The sequence below is a fragment of the Branchiostoma floridae genome, chromosome 1, assembly GCF_000003815.2.
Source record: "Branchiostoma floridae strain S238N-H82 chromosome 1, Bfl_VNyyK, whole genome shotgun sequence".
Classification (NCBI taxonomy): domain Eukaryota; kingdom Metazoa; phylum Chordata; class Leptocardii; order Amphioxiformes; family Branchiostomatidae; genus Branchiostoma; species Branchiostoma floridae.
Genome location: NC_049979.1, coordinates 26,223,428 through 26,247,977, shown reverse-complemented (window position 1 = coordinate 26,247,977; position 24,550 = coordinate 26,223,428). Strand labels below are relative to the sequence as shown.

The 24,550-nt window shown below is 43.1% G+C and overlaps 1 protein-coding gene across 5 annotated transcripts in view; it reads right to left on the bottom strand.

The window, feature by feature from the left end:
* LOC118424063 overlaps nt 1–23,372 on the bottom strand; it is a 27,338-nt gene extending 3,966 nt beyond the window's left edge. The window contains exons 1-10 of one of the 5 annotated variants that reach the window (XM_035832563.1): nt 23,131–23,372; nt 7,158–7,242; nt 4,500–4,631; nt 4,073–4,203; nt 3,118–3,205; nt 2,618–2,734; nt 2,103–2,234; nt 1,705–1,841; nt 1,106–1,202; nt 416–532 (exon numbers count right to left, since the gene is read on the bottom strand). In XM_035832563.1, coding sequence (XP_035688456.1) covers nt 416–532; nt 1,106–1,202; nt 1,705–1,841; nt 2,103–2,234; nt 2,618–2,734; nt 3,118–3,205; nt 4,073–4,203; nt 4,500–4,631; nt 7,158–7,242; nt 23,131–23,205 — 1,111 coding nt within the window. In that variant the 5' untranslated portion in view covers nt 23,206–23,372. Of the gene's footprint in view, nt 1–415; nt 533–1,105; nt 1,203–1,704; nt 1,842–2,102; nt 2,235–2,617; nt 2,735–3,117; nt 3,210–4,072; nt 4,204–4,499; nt 4,632–7,157; nt 7,243–9,722; nt 9,956–23,130 lie in introns of all 5 variants that reach the window. The other 4 variants (XM_035832555.1, XM_035832572.1, XM_035832538.1 and 1 more) reach the window with 4 other exon arrangements.
* Nucleotides 23,373–24,550: the final 1,178 nt, after the last annotated feature.

The following is a 24,550-nucleotide window of genomic DNA, read 5'->3' as shown; positions in this document are numbered from 1 at the left end:
AAGTCAGTACATAGCATAACACGTCATCGAAAAACATAACGCATCTTCATTACTTCGTCAAAGGTACCTGCCTACCCATCCAGAACACCCGCCTACCCACCCGGAACACCCGTTTCGAACGTGTGTATTGTGTTGGAGGCATTAAGGCATTGGTGGCAACCTCTCGGATATAACAACACGGTGCATTTTGGAATATAAACTGTGTGCTGACGCTTACTTCTTTTCTACCATATCAACACTTCAATTTGAAATTGACCGAATGGCTTAATTGTATATCTAACCAATCCTAAAAATGCTAACGATATAATGGTCCCTGGCTCTGTACTAATAAATATTCTTTGTCAATGAAAGACACCACACATAGGAAAAATATAAAATGAATACTCGCAAACTCGAGATAAAATGTTTTCTTTACCTGGTGGTATAAACGCCTCTACAGTAGTTGGTCCAGCACCTTTAGCGCTCCTTTTCTCCACGAACCAAGATGGTTTTGGTCCCTTCTGGGTAATCATGGCGTAGGACTCTCTGCGCCCTGTCATGAGATGTTTAGATGTGTCAATCCTTCAAATACTTGCCAGCTACCAAGTCATGATACTACTACTAGTAAACAAAGACGGCCTATCTACATTGTATGGCATAAAGTTACAATAGAAATTGTGCCTCCCCCCTTTACTTTGTTATGTCCGAGAGCAGATCAAGGACATCGCCCAAAGGCGCCCGGTGGTGACCCTGTAAGACTTAGGTCACATTTCCAAACCGGGGCCCGGCCGGCCAGCTTTCGGAAGCGAAAAGAATAATTATTTGAAAGACATCAATATACACGAAACGTCAAAATATGGTTCATGGGCAAGATTTGTGTATACTTTTAGGTATACATTTTAATTTTTCGTTTCTTAAAACATCCCGACCGGGCCCCGATTCGGAAATGTGACCTAAGCCTGAATGACGTCATAAAACATCATTCAGCCAGAATTTGCTTCAATCTCTCCATTCATCTCCAAACCTACCAGAAGTGATAGTCTGCTAAACGTAAGAGGAGTTGTCGGCTATATATAGATTAGACTATCTGTTCCTGCACAGAGGAAATTAAAAAAGATATAGGCACCTAGATAAGTAATTGTAGATCCGTATGGTGCTAATACACTGGATAGTCCTCCTGTAAAGTCGCCGCTGTCATGAACAACAACAGCTATGATCCGTCCCTGCAGTGAAATAGGAACAAAGATGAGATATGATATAAGATTGCCTGAAGTATGACGTGCCCGAACGTGATCGGAAAGTTCTAACCAACGTTTTAACTTTTATTAGACATTCTTGTCCTTGATATGACACTTATGTCTGTAGTAAGTATAGCATATTCCTCTAAGGTATCAAGTTTACAGAAACGACAATTGCAAACGAAATGCTCGTTTAAACGATCATGATAGTTGAAAAATCTAAAACACATCATATTTTATCTTTGATAACGAACAGGAGGTACTACATCCGAGTCAAGGTAGGTACCTGTAATAAGTATAGAGCACTTAAGATGCTGCATTAGTTGTTTACTATACCCATAAGTTTGTGCTTCAACATTCATGAACGTTATACCTGCCAGCAGAAAAAACGCGTTAAACTTCAAGTCATTTGGAAACCTATGATTTTCAGAACTGTCGTAATTAGCCCAAATGATACCATACATAAAAATCTACGTTTCTACGTTACCTCTGCAGTGTCTACCAGAAAGGTTGCCATTTTTTTCGCCGCCTCAGCGTCGCCATGGACCCAGGTGTCGAAAGCAGCCTTGTCTACAACTTGTCCGGTCTGCTCATTCAAAATGAACACCTGATGCCCCCGCTTAACTGACATTATAAAAGAAATAGATCCTCAAAATTCTTCGTGTATTTCTGTTGATTTTTCATCGCTTGAAGGACAGTGTAATGCAATCGGGCCTTTTTCTGCGAGAAAATTTAGAATTTTCAAAACTTTAAAACTCGTGTCTTTCGATTAATCTATGTTGATTCAAAAGTATTGATAACACGGACGCTGTCCCAACGGCTGGAAAAGGAGAGATAAATCGTTTTTGTCCAGGTGCTTTAATAGGAAATACAACGTCTACTCACGGCCTTCATCAATGTTGCTCTTCTGTCCGCCAACGACAATGTAGGTGAGATCTCTGGAATTGTAGGGGACATCCCGGAAACCCGGATCCTCCCATGCATACGACTGTGCCCTCACGGTGAAACCTTTTGTGGCTGGGAAACAACAAGAATATCCTTGAACTAAATGCCTCTGTATTGGCAGTTAACGTAGCACCTTGTGAAATCTTAGCTCAAGACATGAAGTCAGTACACAGAATAACGCGTCATCGAAAAACATAACGCATCTTCATTACTTCGTCAAAGGCACACGCATACCCATCCGGAACACACGTCCTGAACCTGTGTATTGTGTTGGTTGCGGTAAGGTACGTATTGGTGGCAACCTCTCGGATATAACAGAACAAGGTGCATTTTGGAACATATGCTGTGTGCTGTCGCTTAACTTCTTTTTCTACTATATCAACATTCCAATTTGAAATTGACAGAATGGCTTAATGGTTAAATACTCGCAACACAAGACAAAATGTTTTCTTCACCTGGTGGTACAAACGACTCTACAATAGTTGGTCCAGCACGTCGAGCGCTCCTTTTCTCCACGAACCAAGATGGCTTTGGTCCCTTTTGGGTAATCATGGCGTAGGACTCTCTGAGCCCTGTCATGGGATGTAAAGATATTGTTATTGTTATTGGGTGGGCCGAATACTCTCTTTTCGCAGCCATGGGCTGAATTGCGAGGAGCTTACAATAGGCGGGGCTAAATCGCAAGGGTCTGGAGAGAGCTGCCATTCGGCGCCACTCAGTCCTTCAAATACTTACCAACTACCACTGCATGATACTACTACTAGTACACAAAGACGGACCATCTACATAATACCTCATGATACATCGTTCAGCCAGAATCTGCTTCAATCTCTCCTATCATCTCCAAACCTACCAGAAGTGACGGTCTGCCTAACGTAAGAACAGTTTTAGGCTGTATATAGATTAGGATATCTGTTCCTGCACGTAAGGAATTAGAAAAATATAGATACGGCACCTAGATAAGTAATTGTAGCCCCGTACGGTGCTAGATTGACCGGGATTCTGCCGCCGCTGTCGTGAACAACGACAACTATGATCCGTCCCTGCAGCGAAATGGGAGCAAAGATGAGATATCAGATTGCCTGAAGTATGACGTGTCCGAACGTGATCGGAAAGTTCTAACCAACGTTTAACTTTTATTACACATTCTTGTCGTTGATATGACACTGCAGTAAGTATAGCATGTTCCTCTAACGCAGGGTTCACACGTGCGTCTATATTCAAGTCCCGATGGGGTCCATATAAGATTATTAGCCTCTACCAGGTTCAACAGTTGGCTAGAGAAATAACAGAAATGGGACAAATATATCCAGATAATTGTGTGTTGAAAAACCATACTCCTCGGCCAGCTAACTCCACTGGCATGTCATCTGGCTTTATTTGTCTGATTTCTGCTATTTGTTCAGTGACCTGTGTACTATATGCTTTGATACTGCCATACGGACTTGATTATACACGCACGTGTGAACCTTATTTAGGTTTCAAGTTTACAGAAACGACTATCGCAAACATAAATGCGTGTTTAAACAATTAAGATGCTTGAAAGATCTGAGACGCATTACATTTTGTCTTAAATAAAGAACAGGAGGTACTACATCCGAGTCAAGGCAGGTACCTGTAATAAGATGCTGCATTAGTTCTTATTTACTCTACCCATAAGTTTGTGCTTCAACATTCATTAACGTTACACCTGCCAGCAGAAAAAAATGCGTTAAACTTAAAGTTTGTAGACTTTAAGTAATTTGGAAACATATGATTTTCATAACTGTCTTTATTAGCCCAAATGATAGCATACATACCCCAAAAATCTATGTTTCGGACAATAACTCAAACTGTGTACTAAGAAGAAGCCAAACCATAAACTGGTCGCCCCTTCTTGCAACGGTGACCGGTATATCGACTATGGTTACCTCTGCAACGCCGCCCAGAAAGGCTGTCATTTTTGTCGCCGCCTCAGAGTCGCCATGGGTGTCGAAAGCAGCCTTGTCTACAACTTGTCCGGTCTGCTCATTCAAAATGAACACCTGATGCCCCCGCTTAACTGACGTTATAAAAGAAATAGATGCTCAAAATCATTCATGTATGACACTTTAATTTCTATCACTTGAACAACAGTGTAATGCAAATGGGCTTTTTTCTGCAAAAAAATCCTGATTTTTTGTAACTTAGAAACTTGTGTCTTTCGATTAATCTAATAGTATGTTGAATCAGATTCAAAAGTATTGATAACACATACGCTGTTCCAACGGTTGGAAAAAGAGAGATACGTCGTTTCTGTCGAAGAGCTATATTTGGAATAATAACCATGACGGAACAATAACCATGACGTGTACTCACGGCCTTCATCAATGTTGCTCTTCTGTCCGCCAACGACAATGTAGGTGAGGTCTCTGGAATTGTAGGGGACATCCCGGAAACCCGGATCATCCCATCCATACGACTGTGCCCTCACGGTGAAACCTTTTGTGGTTGGGAAACAACAAGAATAATTACTTCGTCAAAGGCACACGCATACCCATCCGGAACACACGTTTCGAACGTGTGTATTGTGTTGGTTGCGGTAAGGTATTGGTGGCAACCTCTTGGATAAAGCAGAACACGTTGCATTTTGGAACATATGCTGTGTGCTGTCGATTAACTTCTTTTTCTACTATATCAACATTCCAAATTGAAATTGACAGAATGGCTTCATTATGTATCTAACATATGAAAACTTTTTTCATAGATTACTTAAAAGATTTGTTATTTTTGGGTTTTCTGCCATTTTCTACTAAAAATGTATATTTTTGGCTCCATTGCCGTTGTATTCAGAAACCAAATGACATGAAATTTGGTACAGAGATGCATTAGACATATGCCCACAGGGCTTATCAACACTTTATGCATACCTCACTTCAAAAATGAGTTATTTTCCGATATTTGGCCATTTTTGTCCACAAAATATTTTGGGCTTCCATGCCCTTGTATTGAAACCAAATGACCTGAATTTTGGTAAAGAGGTGTGCAGAGCTTATGTCCAAAGTACTCTATTTTCACACCTGGCATATGTTACTTAAAATTGTTGAATTTGGGGACTTTGATATTAATTTTTAAAAGACGTACAGGTAATGGACTATCACACTTTGGGGTTCACTGAAGGGTAAACTGTAAAAAGGTTAAGCACAAATAAGTTTTAAAAAGTTTTTCGAAAGCCACAGCGTTCTCTGTTATTTTATAATGCACGGAATATCTGCATGGCAGACTGGCAGATGTGAAACGTTAATTATGCAGGCCTACCCATAATGCAGTGTTTCCTGATATCCATCCACCTGCCTTCCCATCATGCAGTGTTTCCTAACCTCCGCCCACCTGCCTTCCCATCAAGCACACCTTAACAAGTACCTTGAAGAAATTTCATCCCACTGGAAAACCACCCCGATACAAAATACCAGGAATGCTCTAATTGTAGCATGGAAAAAAAATTGTTTCTGGTAGACATGTGCCTTTCATACGTCCCTGTATACAAATTTACAATTTCCGTGCCAAATATCGTATTTAATTTTGATAATTTTAAAAAAGTGTAACATGAAAACGATTCCGCAGAACGTCCTGCAATCTTTTGCGGAACACGTAAAAACTTCTGAACGTCCCGCGATCATCACAGAACTTGTAAAAATGGTGATTACAAAAAAGATGCCTTCTAGCCCCTCAATATGTGAATGCTAGAAACACATTTTCTCGGCTCACGGAGTATCTAAGAGAATAGGGCGTTCTAGGGTGACCTACGGGTTGAGGTAGCAGAACACAGTTTTCGGCCCATGGGGTTTCTATAGTTAAGGGCCTCAAGGTGACTGGCTTCGACGCATTAAAAAATATAGTAGGGTGCACTTTTGGAATACCCAAAACGGATATGTTTGAGTTGAAGGTACAAACCACAAAATATCAAAATACAAAAAAAATTCTGTCGGCGTATCGTCTTCTCACGCTCTCTTTGAAATGCCCCTCTGCGGAGGTCACTGAACTGAAGCTGACTCACACCGGAAGGGCAGTTGCGTAATGGGGCGCATTTATACACAAAATAGAAAACTTTCACAATCCAAATCATGCAGTCTCAAAGTCGACACCTTCTTTGACCACGCAGCACAGGTTATGTCTGGCCGTCTCTCAAATAGGGCTTTCTACCGAGCCTTCGACAGTTTTATCCGTACTGTCTACCCGCGTCATAGACCCCGGGGTTCGCCCATTAATATTGTGTTATGCTACCTTGAGGTTTTTCGCCTATGGGATTTCTATAATTAAGGACCGCAAGGTGACTCAAATCAATGTCGATAAATTTATAGTAGGGTGCAGTTTTCAAGTACGACAAACTAGTATGTTGAAGTTGAGGGTTGAATCTACAAAATAACTGAAAATCAAAGAAAAGTTGTCGTTTTTTCTTAAATTTTGAAGCTCTCTTTTAAATAGGGCCATGCAGGGCCATACGGAACTGCAGGCGACTCACCCAGGCAGTCAGCTGTAAAGGTCACGCGCATTTATACTTCCAATGGGCAAACTTCACAATCCTACTCATACGATCTGAATGTCAACTTGTCGTGCTACCATACAGTAAAGTTCATACCCCGCTGCCTTTCACATGATGTGTTTACAAATGCTTTCAGATCTAGGCTGTACTACTTTCTTTCCCCTACGTCATAGACGGTCGCGGAGAAATACTGTGGGCTGCGACCTTGACTGCACCTCCGTCCACCCGCCTACCCATCATGCAGTACTTCCTAACCTCCAGCAACCTGCCTTCCCATCATGCACTGTTTCCTTACCTCCACCCACGGCATGTTTTCAGTCAATTTCCACAAAGCCCAGTTAAAAACGCGTATCGCCATTTGGCATGGAGCATAAACGGAAACGCTATCATAATCCTAGTTTTCCTAGGCTTGGCTGTTGAAAATTCTAAGCTACTTAAACAGTAATGCTGACTATGTTAGAAAGTATGAAATTATCATGTCAAAAAAATCTTACCTTGAGCCGTCCCGCCCGCAGCAATAGCGAGTAGAACCAGCAGCCCCACGGGTACCGCCACTCGTGGGCCCATCATGTAGCTCACCTGCAATAACAGTCATCAGGAGGGGGGATTATCACCCGGAAGGTGAATGTATTTCTTTTACCTCCCGACCGAAGTCAGGTACCCACTTTTACACCTGGTGAAGTAAGAAAGGTCGTGTGAAGGGCACAACGTCGGAGGCACGGCGGGTATCGAACTCGGGACCTCTAGATTCCGAGCCGAACGCTCTACCAGTTATGCCACACACGACGCCACTACTTGTGACACGATTGAGCCATGTTTTACACTGTGGGTTCACAAAAGGTCCATTCCATTTTGTTCAAAACCTGAGGAATACTCTCCAATTTGTAAAGACTTTTCTCTACTAGAGGGCGAGCCCAGCGAACCCTGTTGAGCAATTAAGGAAGAACCAAAATCCAATATGATGTACGAGGTATCATTTAAGGACAGAAAAACATACAAAACGTAAGAAAGAAAAAACAGATTTCATCTATAAAATTCGCTGAGTGACCTGTCAAATATTTGGTCCTAAAAATACAAATACATTTACGTATAGCGTTTTTAAAGTCTACAGTACATGCAAATTAACAAAGAAATGTGAGTGAAACGAGCTCAGGCACTGTCTGTCTTTAAAAACTCTCGATGATACAGTACTTAAACCTTGCTAGGGGGCAATAATCTAATAATTTTTCTTGATTTTTCAACACCTATCGTCATATCAATTGCCATAAAGATTCATCGAGTTATGGTAACTAGACGAAAACGCAAGCGCATCAACAGCCGAAAACAAGGGTGGTCAATGACCATGTTACAAAGTATTTGGTAACATGTTAGTTTGGTACGTACATGCGACAACACAAAGATAGCATAACAAAGTAATTACATATTCCAGATTAAAAAAGAATAGCATTGACTATATCTCAATACGTCGACGGCCAATTATTTTGAGAGCCAACATCTCCTTTGCTCAAATAGATACAAGTAGACAGAATTTTTATGAAAATCTGCGACGCGCCCGTGAGAAGACTACCATGTCGTCAGGTCCTCTGGCCATGGGTTGGGGGGAAAACAAGCCGCGACGCGCCCGTGTGAAGACTTCTATCTCGCCAGGTCCTCTATGGCTATGGGTTGTCGGGACAAAGAGCGGTGACGCGCCCGTGTGAAGACTTCCATGTCGTCAGGTCCTCTATGGCTATGGGTTGGCGGGACAACAAGTCGCGACGCGGGACAACACGCTATGTCGGGCTTGGCGTAACTTGTAGAGCGTTCGGCTCGGATTATATAGGTCCTGAGTTCGATCCCCACCGTGCCCCCCGACGTTGTGCCCTTGGGAAAGGAACCTTACACGGCCTTCCTCACTTCACCCAGGTGTAAAAACGGGTACCTGACTTCGGTCGGGGAGGTAAAAGACTACCTATTCCTTCTGTCTGTACCGCGTATGTAGCACTGTTAATATAAGTTACAAAACTTGAGTGCAGTGTCACATTGTCCTCGTCTGTCCAAAAGCAAATAGAAAAAAAGGCGCGACGCGCCCCGCATAGCCGACCGTCAGCGGTGGAAACCGCGATCTCCTCCCGTCCTAAGGTTGGCGGACACCAAGCCGTGACGCGCTCTGCCGTGCAGCCCACACCTCGCCGCGCCTTCTGTGCGACTGCAACGTGGCCACAGTGGTGTGTGGGTCGTGGCAATCGTCGAAGCTCGTCTTTTTTCGTGACAGGACGACACACCACGACGGCAGCCCAGAAAAAAAAACAAGGGCCGACTTCGACGTCACCAGGAAAGCTCCCGTGATGTGTGCATCGTAGAGTCGGCTAAAGCCAGCCGTGGAAATGCGTCTTCTCTCGGTCGGGACGTACAGCTAAGGGCACCACCCACCGTGGAGTCGGTTATCGTCAGCCGTGGAAATGCGTCTTCTCCCGGTCGGTTCGTAAGGAAACAGCGCAATGTGGCCACAGCCAATCGGTGGCCGAGAAAGTCACCATGTAGTGCCAAACCACCTTGGATGGCGTTTTCAATAAACAAACACGGCTGTTACACAGAAAAATGCAACAATATTCGATGCAGAGTTTAGAGCCGGACGCACACGTCGTCCATGGGAAAGTCGTCGAGGCTCGTCCTGTTCGTTGACAGCAGACCGCGATGGACCCACGGTCTAGCGTCTAGCGCTGCTTCGATTGTCAAAATTTAACGTGATTCACGAAAAAAACGCGGCGTCTCTACATGTATCGTATGTTGCGACATGTTAGGCTACGCAGTCCAGACAGTTAACGTGCATTGGACACACTTAGATATGAGATAGAATTCAATTTCGGCATTGTATATTCACTGGATCAAGGATGTAAAACCAAATGAAAAAAAAAACTGATAGAAAAGAAGATTTAGTACAGGTACCTAAGCCACGAAAGAATCAGAAGTAGCTATCAGCACGATTAAAATCATATATAAGAACATAATGAAAATAACCACGATAAAACAGTGCCGAAAGAAAACATACGACGTCGCGGCACACGGTCCTTACTCACAGTTGTCAGTTGCTTGACTTTCCTGACGAGGGTCGGGTACAGACAGTGCTGGTGACGGTGCGACGGGCGCTTCTCGGACGAGTGTCGGTCCTCCCGACTGAGTCGTGCGCAGGTCCGGCGGCGGTTGACGAGACTTCGGTGCAGGGACGTCTCTGAGCTGGATCCGCTCCGTGGTCTGCCGCAAGCCGCAGATCTGCGCGCCTTTTCTAGCCTGGCTGCCTGACTCCTCCCCGCTAAACGATAAATCACACGAACTAAAGATGACAGATCCGAGTGACATCATTGTCCCCTCTAGCAGCTGTGCAGTAGGCGTCCGCCCCTTCGTCTTTAACGACGGTTTGTTTTAAAACGTTGTTCTCATTGCCATTTATCTTAGCCGGGATACTCGAGACCGGAGGTAATGAAAAAAAAGACGTAACAAAAGACCCGCCCCTTCGTCTTTAACGACGGTTTGTTTTAAAACGTTGTTCTCATTGCCATTTATCTTAGCCGGGATACTGTTCTCCATTGTGGTCTCCCCAGTCTAGGAAACTCATGTCCTTGGTAGAGGGAGTGCAGCGCCGAGCCACTAAATTCATTTTAGGCCCCCAGTCTACCGACTTAACCTACAAAGAAAGACTGACAGCACTACAACTGCTACCACTCACGTACAGGTGGGAGGTGTGTGACATCATGCTTTTTGTCAAATCGAGGTCAACTGTGGAGAAATATGTATCATTTCCCACAAGGCCGACTAGAAGTATTAGATCCTTCATGCTTACTCCTATTAGATCTAAGACCTCAGCGTTCCATCACTCCTACATTCCTAGACTGGTAACAATCTGGAACTTGTTGGCTCCTGGCCTCCGTTGTATCGGACAGCTAGCAGCCAATCAGTCTGATGCGTTAGCATTCAAGCACAAGTTGGTAAAGTCTGCCTAGGACAGACTCAGTTTACAATACAGTTTTGACCAACCTTGCACTTGGTCCACTTCTTGTGAGTGTGGCTCATGTGTGGCTTTGAGGCCGCGCTAGGCAATAGTTTTATAAGTAGTGCTACCCAGATTATGCCTTCCATATATATATGACCTGTATTGTATGTATTGATGTTGTTGCTTGTATGTTATTGATTTGTATGTACTGGTGTTATTTTTATGTGAGGGAGGGCAACTTGTAAGGGTTGTTCGAACCTGTTTTGCCCAATCACTGTGTGATGAATTCAAATAAAGAAATAAATAAACACAATCACGCATACACAGGAACGTTTATGTGTGTGTATGAGTGTGTGTGCGTGTTTGGTGTTTGAGCGTGTGTCTGTGTGAGTTGCTGTTATTCGCAGTAAACAATGCATTTGCTAAATATTGAAGCGTGCTGGCTGGATCTGTCGCCGAATATTGATTATCGGAGGCCTTAGATTGGTCGCGAGGCAAAGTGTCTCAAACAAGACGATCTGTGCAAAGAGCAAAGTTTGGAAGATGGTTCTGTCCGTGTGATTCATTCATGTAATTAACAATCGGCACGATTCATTGGAACTAAGGTGGGTATACCAGGTAAATGTGCTGGTGTGACATCCTGTCGCGGTGGCTCGAGGAAACGCCAGAGGGAGCTTGTGTTTGATTGACAGAACGCTCTCCTAGACAAAGACGTTGGGCCGACCGCGGTGGTCCTGTCGTGCCTGCCTGACGCGCGTCATAATTATCTACAGCATTTCATCATCAAAGACAACGCGCCCCGACGCGATCGTGGGAACTCTGGTGACTGGCACGTACGCGTTGGTGTTAACAACGGCAAAGTTTCGGGAAGCAATCTCATTCGCAATGACTGGCACGAAAGCATTAGCAAACGGTTGGGCCTGGCCTTGTGTTATTGAAGATTCCATTCAAATAATTCAAAACTGTCCCTTTTGAACTTCGTTAAGTGATTACACAGTTCAGAATTAGGAATCAGTAAACATGACTGAAGAGGCAGCCAAACTGTCTACAAGATGAATATAGACATGGATAAAGCTTGGCGCATTTAACCTGCCATGACGCTTTTGGGACTTAAATTCACTTTTTTAATGGGTCGGATGGGTGTTACCAAGATGGATAATTGGTCCCTTCTTCAGGGTCAAGTGTCACTCATTAGTCAATCCTTGTTTGTTTGTTTGTTTGTTTGTTTGTTTGTTTATTGTTCCTTGTTGTGGCTCGGAAACAATGGGACGCCTCATGCAACATAAACAACAAGTGCTGATGTGCGGGAATGCGAGATCTGTAATAAAAGTTTCAAGCCGTTCATTTCATTAACAGTTCAAACCTTGGTTCAGATTCTTTAGTTACTTAGCTCTTGAAGCAAAGGGGATTAAGAATTTACCTCATCAGAAAGAAGGAATTGTCAGAGTCGCACAAGAAATCCTGACTTGTTGCTCTAGGTGTCGTCTTTTGATACCAGGTATAAAAGTAAGCAAAAAAGCACACTCCTTAATTGAATCCGGGGTAATGAAGAACTTAACTTGGGTAGCAAAAGATTGGCTCCTTCTTCTTAACGGTGGTTTATGTTAAAGCGTCGTTCTCAGGAACATCTTTATCTTAGATGACAAATCTAACCTAGGAACGTAATTCTAAGGGGCGAAGGCCCGAATGTTCCACAGTACCCCCGGTACACGCAGGCCCGAATGTTCCACAGTACCACGGGTACATGCAGGCCCGAATGTTCCACAGTACCACGGGTACATACAGGCCCGAATGTTCCACAGTACCCCCGGTACATACAGGCCCGAATGTTCCACAGTCCCCAGGTACATGCAGGCCCGAATGTTCCACGGGCAACAGGTACATGCAGGCCCGAATGTTCCACGGGCCACAGGTACATGCAGGCCCGAATGTTCCACAGGACCCCCGGTACATACAGGCCCGAATGTTCCACGGGCAACAGGTACATGCAGGCCCGAATGTTCCACGGGCAACAGGTACATGCAGGCCCGAATGTTCCACGGGCAACAGGTACATGCAGGCCCGAATGTTCCACAGGACCCCCGGTACATACAGGCCCGAATGTTCCACGGGCAACAGGTACATGCAGGCCCGAATGTTCCACGGGCCACAGGTACATGCAGGCCCGAATGTTCCACAGGACCCCCGGTACATACAGGCCCGAATGTTCCACGGGCAACAGGTACATGCAGGCCCGAATGTTCCACGGGCCACAGGTACATGCAGGCCCGAATGTTCCACGGGCAACAGGTACATGCAGGCCCGAATGTTCCACAGGACCCCCGGTACATACAGGCCCGAATGTTCCACGGGCAACAGGTACATGCAGGCCCGAATGTTCCACGGGCCACAGGTACATGCAGGCCCGAATGTTCCACAGGACCCCCGGTACATACAGGCCCGAATGTTCCACGGGCAACAGGTACATGCAGGCCCGAATGTTCCACGGGCAACAGGTACATGCAGGCCCGAATGTTCCACAGGCCACAAGTGCATGCAGGCCCGAATGTTCCACGGGCAACAGGTACATGCAGGCCCGAATGTTCCACGGGCAACAGGTACATGCAGGCCCGAATGTTCCACGGGCAACAGGTACATGCAGGCCCGAATGTTCCACAGGCCACAAGTGCATGCAGGACCGAATGTTCCACGGGCAACAGGTACATGCAGGCCCGAATGTTCCACGGGCAACAGGTACATGCAGGCCCGAATGTTCCACGGGCAACAGGTACATGCAGGCCCGAATGTTCCACAGGCCACAAGTGCATGCAGGACCGAATGTTCCACAGGCGCCCAGACTGCAATGTGATGGCAGATTGATGCATAGATTACATTAGCATAAAGATTGACAATGTATTTAGACACATGTTAAACACGTGATATAAAGTGGTCAAGCGTTTCACTTTTATTACCAGGAAAAAATCAAATCATAAAAAAGTTCACTTCTTCTGGAATCTGGAGGTAATGAGGAAAAAGACGTAACGAAAGATTCGCCCCTTTGTCTTAACGACGGTTTCCTTTAAAACGTAGATGATTATAGAGCAAATACAAGCACAGTAGTATACCATAATATAGTACAGTATAGTATAGCATTGTTCCAACACAAAACTTAGGTTCATTGAATGAATTATTACATACTTCTGATTACAGGTGACATCTAGTTATGTTTCCTCTATCAACGACAAATGGAAATCTTTTTAAACTGAATTTTCCATCTGAATTTTAAAAAAGAATGCCTAATGATGCTTAATCATCACTCATCTTGTCGAGCTCGTTCAGCAGATATTTAGGGTGTGCAGATATCCTCTAACTTCTATATTTGATACCTACTGTCTGAAATAGTCTTCACAAAATCCTGATGTACTATCAAATGGCAGCACGTACAAGGTGCAAACCTCTTATTGCAAATCCACACATCATATTAGAAAGGAACGTGTTTATTTTACCGTCAGGACGAGAGTAGTTTTTGTATGCTTACTACTTGTAGTCGTCTCTTATTAAAGGGATATGAAAAGACAAAGATTCAGCTCTGCAAGCAAAAGGCCTCGACAGATCACGCCGGGCTAAGCTGAGTTGAGCTCAAATTCACCTTTATTCTTTAATGTTGCAAACGGCATGTATAAAAGTAATTAGAGTCATGGCCTCAATGCGTTACTTTAGCATCCTTATATATAATGTTCGTAATTTTGCTGTAGATTCAGACTTGCTGATCACTCAACATCATCAGATGGACGCACTTCCATAGAAGGTCATTGGCCGACCGAGAGGGTCACGCAGACAACTGTCTTGATAAGATCAAGATAGGGAACAATCGCTGTCGTCTGTCGATCTGATCATGCATAAAGGTCGCAGGTTAATTTGCACTAGATGATGACTTTGTTTTCGCCAGATGGCGCGCTCCATTGGCCATCCAAAACAGGTATGGTCGTTAACATCACTCTACATTTAGTACATTACTCACAAACTAGTATTTTAAATGAAATGGTGGACAAAGTGATGCCAAACACTACATGCACGCACACACACACGAACGCACGCACGCACACACGAACGCACGCACGCACACGCACAAGCACATACACCAACGCTGTCCCAAACATAGCCTTGGTAAAGGTAAGTAAAGAATCATCACAGACGCATCACGAATACAGCACGTTCTACTGTACTCAGGTGATATGTATCCTTGGCCTTATTAACTGAGGTTTGGTCGCTCCTATTGTTCTCTGTGACATCTACAGACGGGTGTGGGCTTGATGATGGATGTGTCGTTTTAAAATAACCACCTCTCCCTACGCGTCATAGGGGGTACCTGGGTACATGGCACGTTTCGGGAGGGAGCTTGCCCAACCCTAGTGTCAACCACCGATACTTGCGTACATTGACCTTTACAGTATAGTAACCCGCTCCCTACATCTGCTTGGAGACGAACCTTTAGGTTCCGGTTCGGAGTTTTTTTTAGGTTTTGGGGCCGATTTGACTGTCTCTGAGAAAAGCACTAACGCTTCTCAAAACATCGTTTTTCGGATAATTCAATGTTTCCGATGGAAAAGGGTGTGTTGTCGCTGACCGACAGACTCATTTGACATTTTCTGTAGAAATGTTATTTTTGGTAAAAACCATCAAAAATATATGCTTTTCATCCAAAAATTGCTAATTTGGGGTCATTTTTTACAGGCCGCTACACGGAAAAAATGAATTTTCCTGGGATAATGACTGATATGGCAATGAAGGTCAAGACTTCTTCTGTATACTGAGTAAAAAGGAAAAAAAGTTATCCGATACGTTTTCCGCAAGCTCCGATGGCGCTAAAACACCCAAAACGCACATAGAACGCATGATCTGGGTAATCAGGCGACGAAACGCTTTACCGCTATCGCGCGCACTAATACCAGGAAGTGTTCGCCGCACCATCAAATCTCCGACACCATAAAACGCTACGAACAACAAGCATTTGGAGAAGTATAAAAGATTATAGACTTCTAAAGCGATAGCCGAAAAATCTAGAGCCAAAACTATGGAGACAACCTCTGATTTACGTCTTATTCTTAGGGACTATTTAGATATCTGGACACTTGAAATTCCGAACCGGAACCTTTATTGAGTCCATGTGGTTTGTTTGTTTGTTTGTTTTCTGGCTCACGGCTGGGCTTTACCCGTTAATATTAAAGACCTCTTATTAAATTGTTCAATCGCACCTTTTCGAGTGGAATTCTCCCCCGAAACCTGGTCATAATACCATATTAGCCCATGTTCAAATCAGAGAGAAAATATGACACCAATAAATATAACAGAATTTCTATCTCCGGTTGTCTCGAAAAACTATTCAGCTCATTTGAATAATAGAATATCTTCTTCCCTAAAAAAATTTTATTTTTACTTGATGTTAGTATTATTTATATCTTCCTTAATTTTGTATTTCTCTTAGTTCAGTTATGTCTATGTCGTTTTAAAATAACCACCTCTCCCTACGCGTACCAGGGGGTACCTTGGTACATGGCACGTTTCGGGAGGGAGCTTGCCCAACCCTGATCCACCGATACTTGCGTACATTACAATTTACTCCCCTGCCGGCCACGCAACTTTTTATTGATTTTTCAAACACAAGATACACATATCATACATACATAGAGCGATAATACTGAAGAGTACATGTAAGACGCAAAAGATAAATAAAACCAGAAAACAATGAGGATAACTTATAGCAGTGTACACATTTGTATATAACAAGGAAATGTTAAACAGAAGTTGTATATATGTTATTCACTATTCACTGTTTTAACGATAAAGCTATTTCCCCCCATTTACCAAAGTGTTCTTTTATCTTATCCATCCTTTTTGCTATAATATATTCTAGCCTATGGAAGTATGACATATATGAAATAAAGGCTTGTAAATTAAGACAGCGTTGACGGTTCTTGAAAATAAAGTGTTTGCCAAGAAGGATAATAATATTGGCAGAAACTGGGCACCGACAATTCAAATCCCCAAAGATAACTTTAAACAGGTTCAGATTTAAATGTCCCCCGTATTGATGAAAAACCAGTCTTCTACTTGCCTCCAGAAAAGTGTAGCAACTCTACAATGAAAAAAGAGATGGAAGACTGTTTCTTCATCTTCATTACAATACACATTCCGTGTGGTTTGTTTGTTTGTTTGTTTGTTTGGCCCGGTGAGAACACCGTCCGGACAGTAGTGCCACCATAAACGTCACGTTGTTATTATGTCCGTGTGGTTTGTTTGTTTGTTTGTTTGTTTGCTTGTTTGGCCTCGTAAGAACACCGCCCGTACAGTAGTGCCGCCATAAACGTCACGTTGTTTTATGTCCGCGTGGATTGCTTGTTTGTTTGTTTGTTTGGCCCGGAGAGATCACCGTCCATACAGTAGTGCCACCATAAACGTCACGTTGTTTTATGTCCGCGTGGATTGTTTGTTTGTTTGTTTGTTTGGCCCGGAGAGATCACCGTCCATACAGTAGTGCCACCATAAACGTCACGTTGTTTTATGTCCGCGTGGATTGTTTGTTTGTTTGTTTGTTTGGCCCGGAGAGATCACCGTCCATACAGTAGTGCCACCATAAACGTCACGTTGTTTTATGTCCGCGTGGTTTGTTTGTTTGTTTGTTTGTTTGCTTGTTTGGCCCCGTAAGAACACCGTCCGTACAGTAGTGCCACCATAAACATCTCGTTGTGAGGTAAGGTGGTGTGTAATGTACCACCGCTCCAATTTCCTGTTAAACTTTCGGCCACGAATTCCATTGACAGCGACACCGGTAGGGCTTCTAAACATTGACTTTTAGCCAGCACGCTACAAATTACGTCAGATTAAACAGCTTTCCCTGCGAATTATCAAGTAGCTTCCCTACTTTCAACCACAAAGACTATCAATATAAATCAGTTGGACGTGAGACTGAAGACAGACATATGTGGAAGACGAGTGATATGGATATGTTCAGAAATGACTTGTTCATAGCCAGTATACTACATATTGTACCGGTCGGTATGATTTTAATCTTTGTTATTATCTTCGACTCCGTTTGGAGAGAGGGTCTTCGTTTTAAACTCCCAAACTCGGGAATGGGGGGTAACTTTTACAAGCTAATTAAATGTATGTACACTAAACCCCAGACGTGTGTAAAAACCGAGTCCGGTTTAACGCCTCCATTTGTAACCATAAAAGGCATTAGACAAGGCTGCAATCTCAGCCCTACATTGTTCAACTTATTCATTGATGACCTCGTTCATGTACTTGATAATGCCGAATGTGAACCACCATCTCTACATAATTTGTTTGTATCGTGCTTGTTATATGCAGACGATGTGGTTATATTTTCTGAATCAGACAAAGGGTTGCAATGCGCGCTCAACAGCTTAAATGCCTTCTGCAAGAAATGGAAACTCCAAGCTAATCTTAAGAAAACTAAAGTTATGTCTGATTAAGTTATGATTTTCAACAAATCTGGCCGATCTTTCCGAAACCAAACATTCGTATTTGATCAAGACACTCTGGACATAGTACCTTCTTACTGCTATCTAGGCCTGACTATTACATCGTCGGGAAGCTTCTCCCTGACCAATAAACAACTTTCACTCAAAGCTCGTAAAGCTACGTATAGTCTGAAATCTCTCATTCGCTCTCTCGCCAAAGTGCTTGCTAAAAATATTTGATTCCTGTATAAAGCCGATTCTCCTATATGGGTGTGAAATTTGGGGCACACAGTATATTAATGACAACTCCCCAATTGAAATTCCCCATCACCGCTTTTGTAAGAATATACTTGGAGTTTCCAGAAATTGTAGTAATTTAGCATCTAGAGCGGAGCTTGGTAGATTTCCTTTAGACTTAGATATATCTGTGCGTGTTATTCGTTACTGGCTACGCTTATTAATTACAAATGAATTCTCAAAGACATTTGTTAAAAGCTGATGCCCTTTAGTATCAACATAAATCTATTTCTAATAGTCGTAGAAGAACCTTGTTACAACTAGTGAAAGAAATTTTAGATGGTAGTGGCCACTCCTACCTTTTCTATTCATGTAACTCACTTAGTGATATCAGATCTATATGTACAATGATAAGATCTAGAATCTCTGATATGTTTATCCAAACCTCTCGTCATAACTTGAGTATAGATACTGGTAAGCTAAGGTTTTATAAGACCTGTAAAACAGCACATACTATGGGAAAATACTTAGGATTAGATAATTTTGATTTACGCTCGGCAATCAGCAAAATTAGAATTAGTGCCCACCCTCTCGAAATTGAGAGACGGCGGTACAAGAGGCTATCCGTGTGTGAAAGAACGTGCAAACAATGCGCGTCAAACGTGGTGGAAGACGAAACACATTTTATGTCGAACTGCTCTTTCTATAGCCACGAAAGAAAAGAGCTGTTCAAAGAGGCCATCAAATTCCATCCAAACTTTCTCACACTCACTGACGAAAAGAAAGCAGTTCACTTTCTAACATCACTAAAACCATACATAATAGAAAAGGTGGGATCTTTCGTCTTCCACTGTCTTCGAAAAAGGAGTCGAACCCAATAACCCAGGATCTAGACTTAGCTTTTACTAGTTTTAGACTAGAGTAGACACTTGTGATATTGTATTTTACACTGTTTGAATCTTTTATGTTACCTGCAATTAGCCCACGGGCAAGAATTTGCAATAAACTTGATTATTATTATCAGACTAATTTGACAGAAAAAAAGGAGTTAAGACTCAGAGACTGTCCAGTCATTCATTTATCTCACTCAGTCCGTGATAAGTAATAGGCGTACTTGAGTAACTGATATGGCTATTTCTTTGGCGGATGTTTTACGTAAGACATTGTGAAATCACCGAAAAACGCGTCCAGTAGCGCGGGGCCCTGCCGGCCCCATCACCGAAGCCAGTCGCGCGGAGCTCTGCCGGCCCAATCACCGAGGCCAGTCGGTAGCCGTGGCGGGGTCGTGTGATGCATCATTAAATCACCGGCAAGTCCAGTCGGCTGGGTGGCATCGTGTCGCCCCAGCCCCGAGGTAGTCGGCTCCCTCACCGGTCTACCGGTGTCTGGTTTTTCGACTGATGTTTCGTGTATAAGACATCACAAAACCACCAGCGAGCGCAGCCAGACACGCGGGGCCGTTTCGGTATTTACCCCGAGACGTGAGAGACATCACGCCGGCACCGAGTCGGTCCTTCACCAGGGCTGTCGGCGCCCGATCATCGGGGCCATCACCGAGGCCGTGTACGGGGTTTTTCTGACAAGACATTATTTTCAGTGTGGTCTTACTTGTCTTAACCTGTATATTAATGACAGCTCAAATCAGCCTGCAGGATGCTTTTCATTGATGTCATTTTCGAGCGAGAGCTGTCATTATTTTCCCACTTTTTAGACATTTTTTCATAGATATTTGTTTTTAAATATAGACAAAGACTCGTTTGTACTTAGTAAAAAGTTCCACCACAGTGACTCACAACATCAAATCCTTTAAGGATAATGCAGGTAAACTAGCGTGTATACATTTAAACATCGACATGATACATTCCTGGTACGGTATATGTGATTCTACACACTTGTTGCTATAATAATACCCCTCTCCCCAATACATTCTACATATCAACCTTTTACACATGTGTGTGAATGTGCATGTGCATGTATGTATGTATTTATGTGAATTTGGGTGTGTACGTGCGCGTATCTGTGACATTGTGTGTGTGTATATGAGTATAGATGTGTAAATTAAGTATATAAGCAACTCTTCAAGCCAGGCTGTTCTAATATTAACGTTCCAAAAGTTTCTTGGAGAAGAAAGTGAAAAGTGGAAAACTGTATTTGGCAGAGAAAGATGGATCTGACATGCGCCAATCCTCAAGGTTAGCGCCCAAAGCGTACATGCAGACCCAAATGTTCTATACGAATACTCGGTGAGCTGAAAACCAGGTGTGCAGAAGGGAGGTGTGCTGAACAAGAAGGGAGTTAAGATGGTGCCCGTGTGTGATAATGCCGCTACCGCTTTTAAAATCATAACGAGAATCAACCAAGCATGTGAGATCCTTTTAAACCTGGATTTCTTTAGTTGAAAACATTCAAGATCATGCTGTTACAAGTCCCACAAACCAACAGCACTAAAGAGACGCGATGCTTCTTTAAACAAATGTGATTTTGAAGAAACTGACTCGATATGACTTTATATATGATTATAGAACCGATACAAATTAGTAAAGTACAGTATATTATTATATAATAGTATGGTACAGCACAGTATAGTATAGTATAGTATATTTTTGTATAGGTAATATTTTCCAACACAATAGTTGACGCATCAAATTTTCACAACATCTCACAAACCATGAGATATATTTTTAATTTCCTGGCCGGGCCCGGGTTGGGAATTTGGACCTAGGCCTAAGCATGGAATGGTCAGCATGATTAGCCCGGCCTGCGTGTTCCAACAAAAGTTTATCCCTGGCTCAACAAAAACGTTACTCCCTGAGGAAAACAATATTTTCTAAAATCAGCTCCCAGCCTACTAACCAAGAGGGAAATTTTCTGACTTTCGTACATTTATGATTGAAGTTTATGTTTTCGTTTAGCCACCGATGGACCACAGCGACACACAGAAACGCACAGACGCAGACACGGACACACACATGCACACACATGCACACACACACAAACACACACACACACATGCACACACATGCACAGACATGCACAGACACTTACACATACACACAGTCACACAGACATACATGCATGCACACAAACACACATGCACACACACACACACACACACACAGGAACACACGCATACACACTCACACATAATCACACACACAGATACACACAGACACACGCGCGCGAACGGATATAATGCACATATATAGCAAAACTTCAGATGCGTTTGATTTTATGCGACTAACAAACACGAATTCAGAGAAGACTTATTCACCTCAACCATTTAAACCGAAAGCCGAACTAAAATCTGGACAAATGTAGTTTTCAACTTAAAACCCACCCTATCACCTAACCAAGCCTTCTAGCCATTCCCCGGGGTTCCAGACGGGGAGTCCTCGGCAGGGAGAGCTTCTATCCCCGCCGGCCAGCTAAGCTCATCCCGGTGATTTCGCCTGACTGATTCCAACTAAGAGGGCCTTCGGGGTGGAGGCGGGGCTGAGGCAGAATTTCCTCGGGGTATGTTACAGTTCGTGCCGAAGAGCTGGCTCTTGTGGGTCCTGAAGTTTATCCGGAGATAAGGTTGGCCGGATAAACTCCTTGGTCAGTTTTATGATACTTCATTATGCCACCGTAGGAAATGGTGGAAGAATTGGGGTTAGTAACTTGTTCAAGGCTAGTAAAGTTTCCTTGGGCTAATAAGTATCTACAATATATGCTGAAAATTCCAAAATCACCATTTATATTGCATTTTCTGACTTTGGACATCCTAAAAAAGAGAAAAATGGTCTTTTGTTACCTCAAAGCATGTCGTCCGTATGAAAGTTTCTGTTGAAAATTATTCTTTGATAGTGCAATATTATCTATTTAGTTGCAACCTTGCTTAAAATGGGTATGTAATATTTCCTTCTCTGTTATCTCTGCATCTAAACTCTGCATCTATCAATACAATTCACTGAGGTAAAAAAACGTGTTCTTAAAATGGTCATTTATACTCAATTTGGTGTTTCCCCCAACGGCATTGTCTTTCTCGCTCTCATTGCACCTCAAAACGACGTGTCAAATCTTGCACACCCTTGTTACAGACAGTTTTTACTTCCATAGAGTTTCTAAACTTCCTCAGTGCCACAATTTTTTACACGATACAAATGTCCGTCCAACAGGCCACCAATGCGACTATCTCACAGTTTGGAGGCGGTAAAATGTCTGCGCTGCGATCTATTCATGCGTGAAAAGGTCACGGAGTTAACCGACCTGTCGGCAGCTGTATGCGAAGCGATGATGTTTGATCACCTGGAAACTTGCTCGTTAACAGATTTGTTTTCTTACCAGCGAAATATCAGCAGGGAACATTTTATATATAGAAGTAAATGGCTAGGCCAGATCAGCTAAATGTTGTTTATCATTTGACATCTCATGAACATTCGAACACAGGCTGTTTAAAACCTCATCCACAGAATATACGACCACACACATCCGTATTGAAAAGACGTGCTCCGGGCAAGACTAGTAAGCAGTCCACACACAGAGGTTCCAAAATGGTCGTGTCTAGAAGAAAATCTCCAGCCAGGTTAGGGCTGTATAATGTACCTAGTGAAGGTTTGATGTAAGATTTCCCCTTCAGGGAACTGGAGAATAGAACAGCTACATCACACATAAACCAAGGGACTAACGCTCAAACTTTAACCCATTAGATATGCTATACATCAGTCAACTTCTGTTGTAGTACTGATGAATCAAAAAAGACATTCCGATCCAGCCTCCACATTTATAGAACCAATTGTAAAGAACTTTAACACGCACCATTGTTGTTCTCTGCTCTCTTGAAGCAAGTTTTCTGTCCAAGTCACCAGGCGTATTCTTATTAAAGTCGGACATGACCTCCACACGTCACCCATAATCCATACATCGCTTGTCGTCCAGAGCACATGGTAAATCTCTAACTGGCGAAGGAAATAACCTATCCATAGTCAACACTTCACAAGTTACCAAAAACATTGATCAGTTAGAAGGAACATGGCGGCAAACGACCTTCTATAAAACCTCAAGTTGAAAAACCGGTTGTACACAAGGTCGCTTATCGTGCAGGTACATTAACGACATCTAGCGGTCTCATGCACCACTACATGTGCCACCAAATGACTCATTGACAACTTGTGCGGAACAACATCTGTATCTGTATCTGTATCTATATGTAAATAGCCGGTAAAACCGCCGTTCAGCGTAACACACCAGCTTCGCAGGCACGCGGCGCAGCAGCAGTTGGTTATGTTACAACGAACAACCTGTCACACCTAACTTTTGCACATCTATCTGCAAGTGTTCTTTAAAAGTACCAAAAGAAGATGTCCCTACTGTACTTGGTGATAACGAATTCCACTCTACGATAGTTCTGGGAAAGTACGAATTTTTGAACACATCAATTCTAGGTTGGTAACTCTGGTACTTGAAGTCACTGCTGTTTCTTGTTCTTTGTTCAGCCGGTATTAGATACTTATCAGTCGGTACGTCCACCAGTTTATTGGTCATTTTGTACATCATGCAAAGTCTGGACATTTTCCTTCTGTCTTCAAGTGACGTCCACTGCAAATCTGTTTTCATTTTGGAAACACTAGAATCCCCGTTATAGTTGTTTGTGCAGAATCGGGCAGCTTGGTTCTGTACCCTTTCAAGTTTATCTTTGTCTTTCTTTGTATACGGGTTCAATACTGTAGCGGTATATTCAAGGTTAGGTCTTACTAGTGACGTGTATGCAAGTCATTCTACCCTGGCTGGGCATGCCCACAAGTTGCGTTTGATCACTCCCAATGTCTGCTTAGCCTAGGTTATTATTTCATTAACATGGCCCCCCCACTTCAGCCCAGTTGTTAACGTAACACCTAGGTGTGGTTGTTTTTTTGTGGTTTCTAATGCCTGACCACAAAACTGGTAATGAGACACATTTGGTGTGCGTTTGTTCGTTATGTGTATGATATAGCACTTATCAGGATTGAACTGCATAAGCCATTTCCTTTGCAATTCTTCCAGGGTGTTCAGATGTAAGGGTGCGAAATAGACTCCTGGTGGATTTACTTTCTGGAAATACTTTGATACCCAGTAACATGATGAGTATGAACGTTGGTATAAAACTTATATTCACAGGCAGATAATGCAGTCTTCTACCATATCTATGAGACAACAATAAATGTTTGAGTAAATGGTAAATGTGGGAACTAGAGATCCC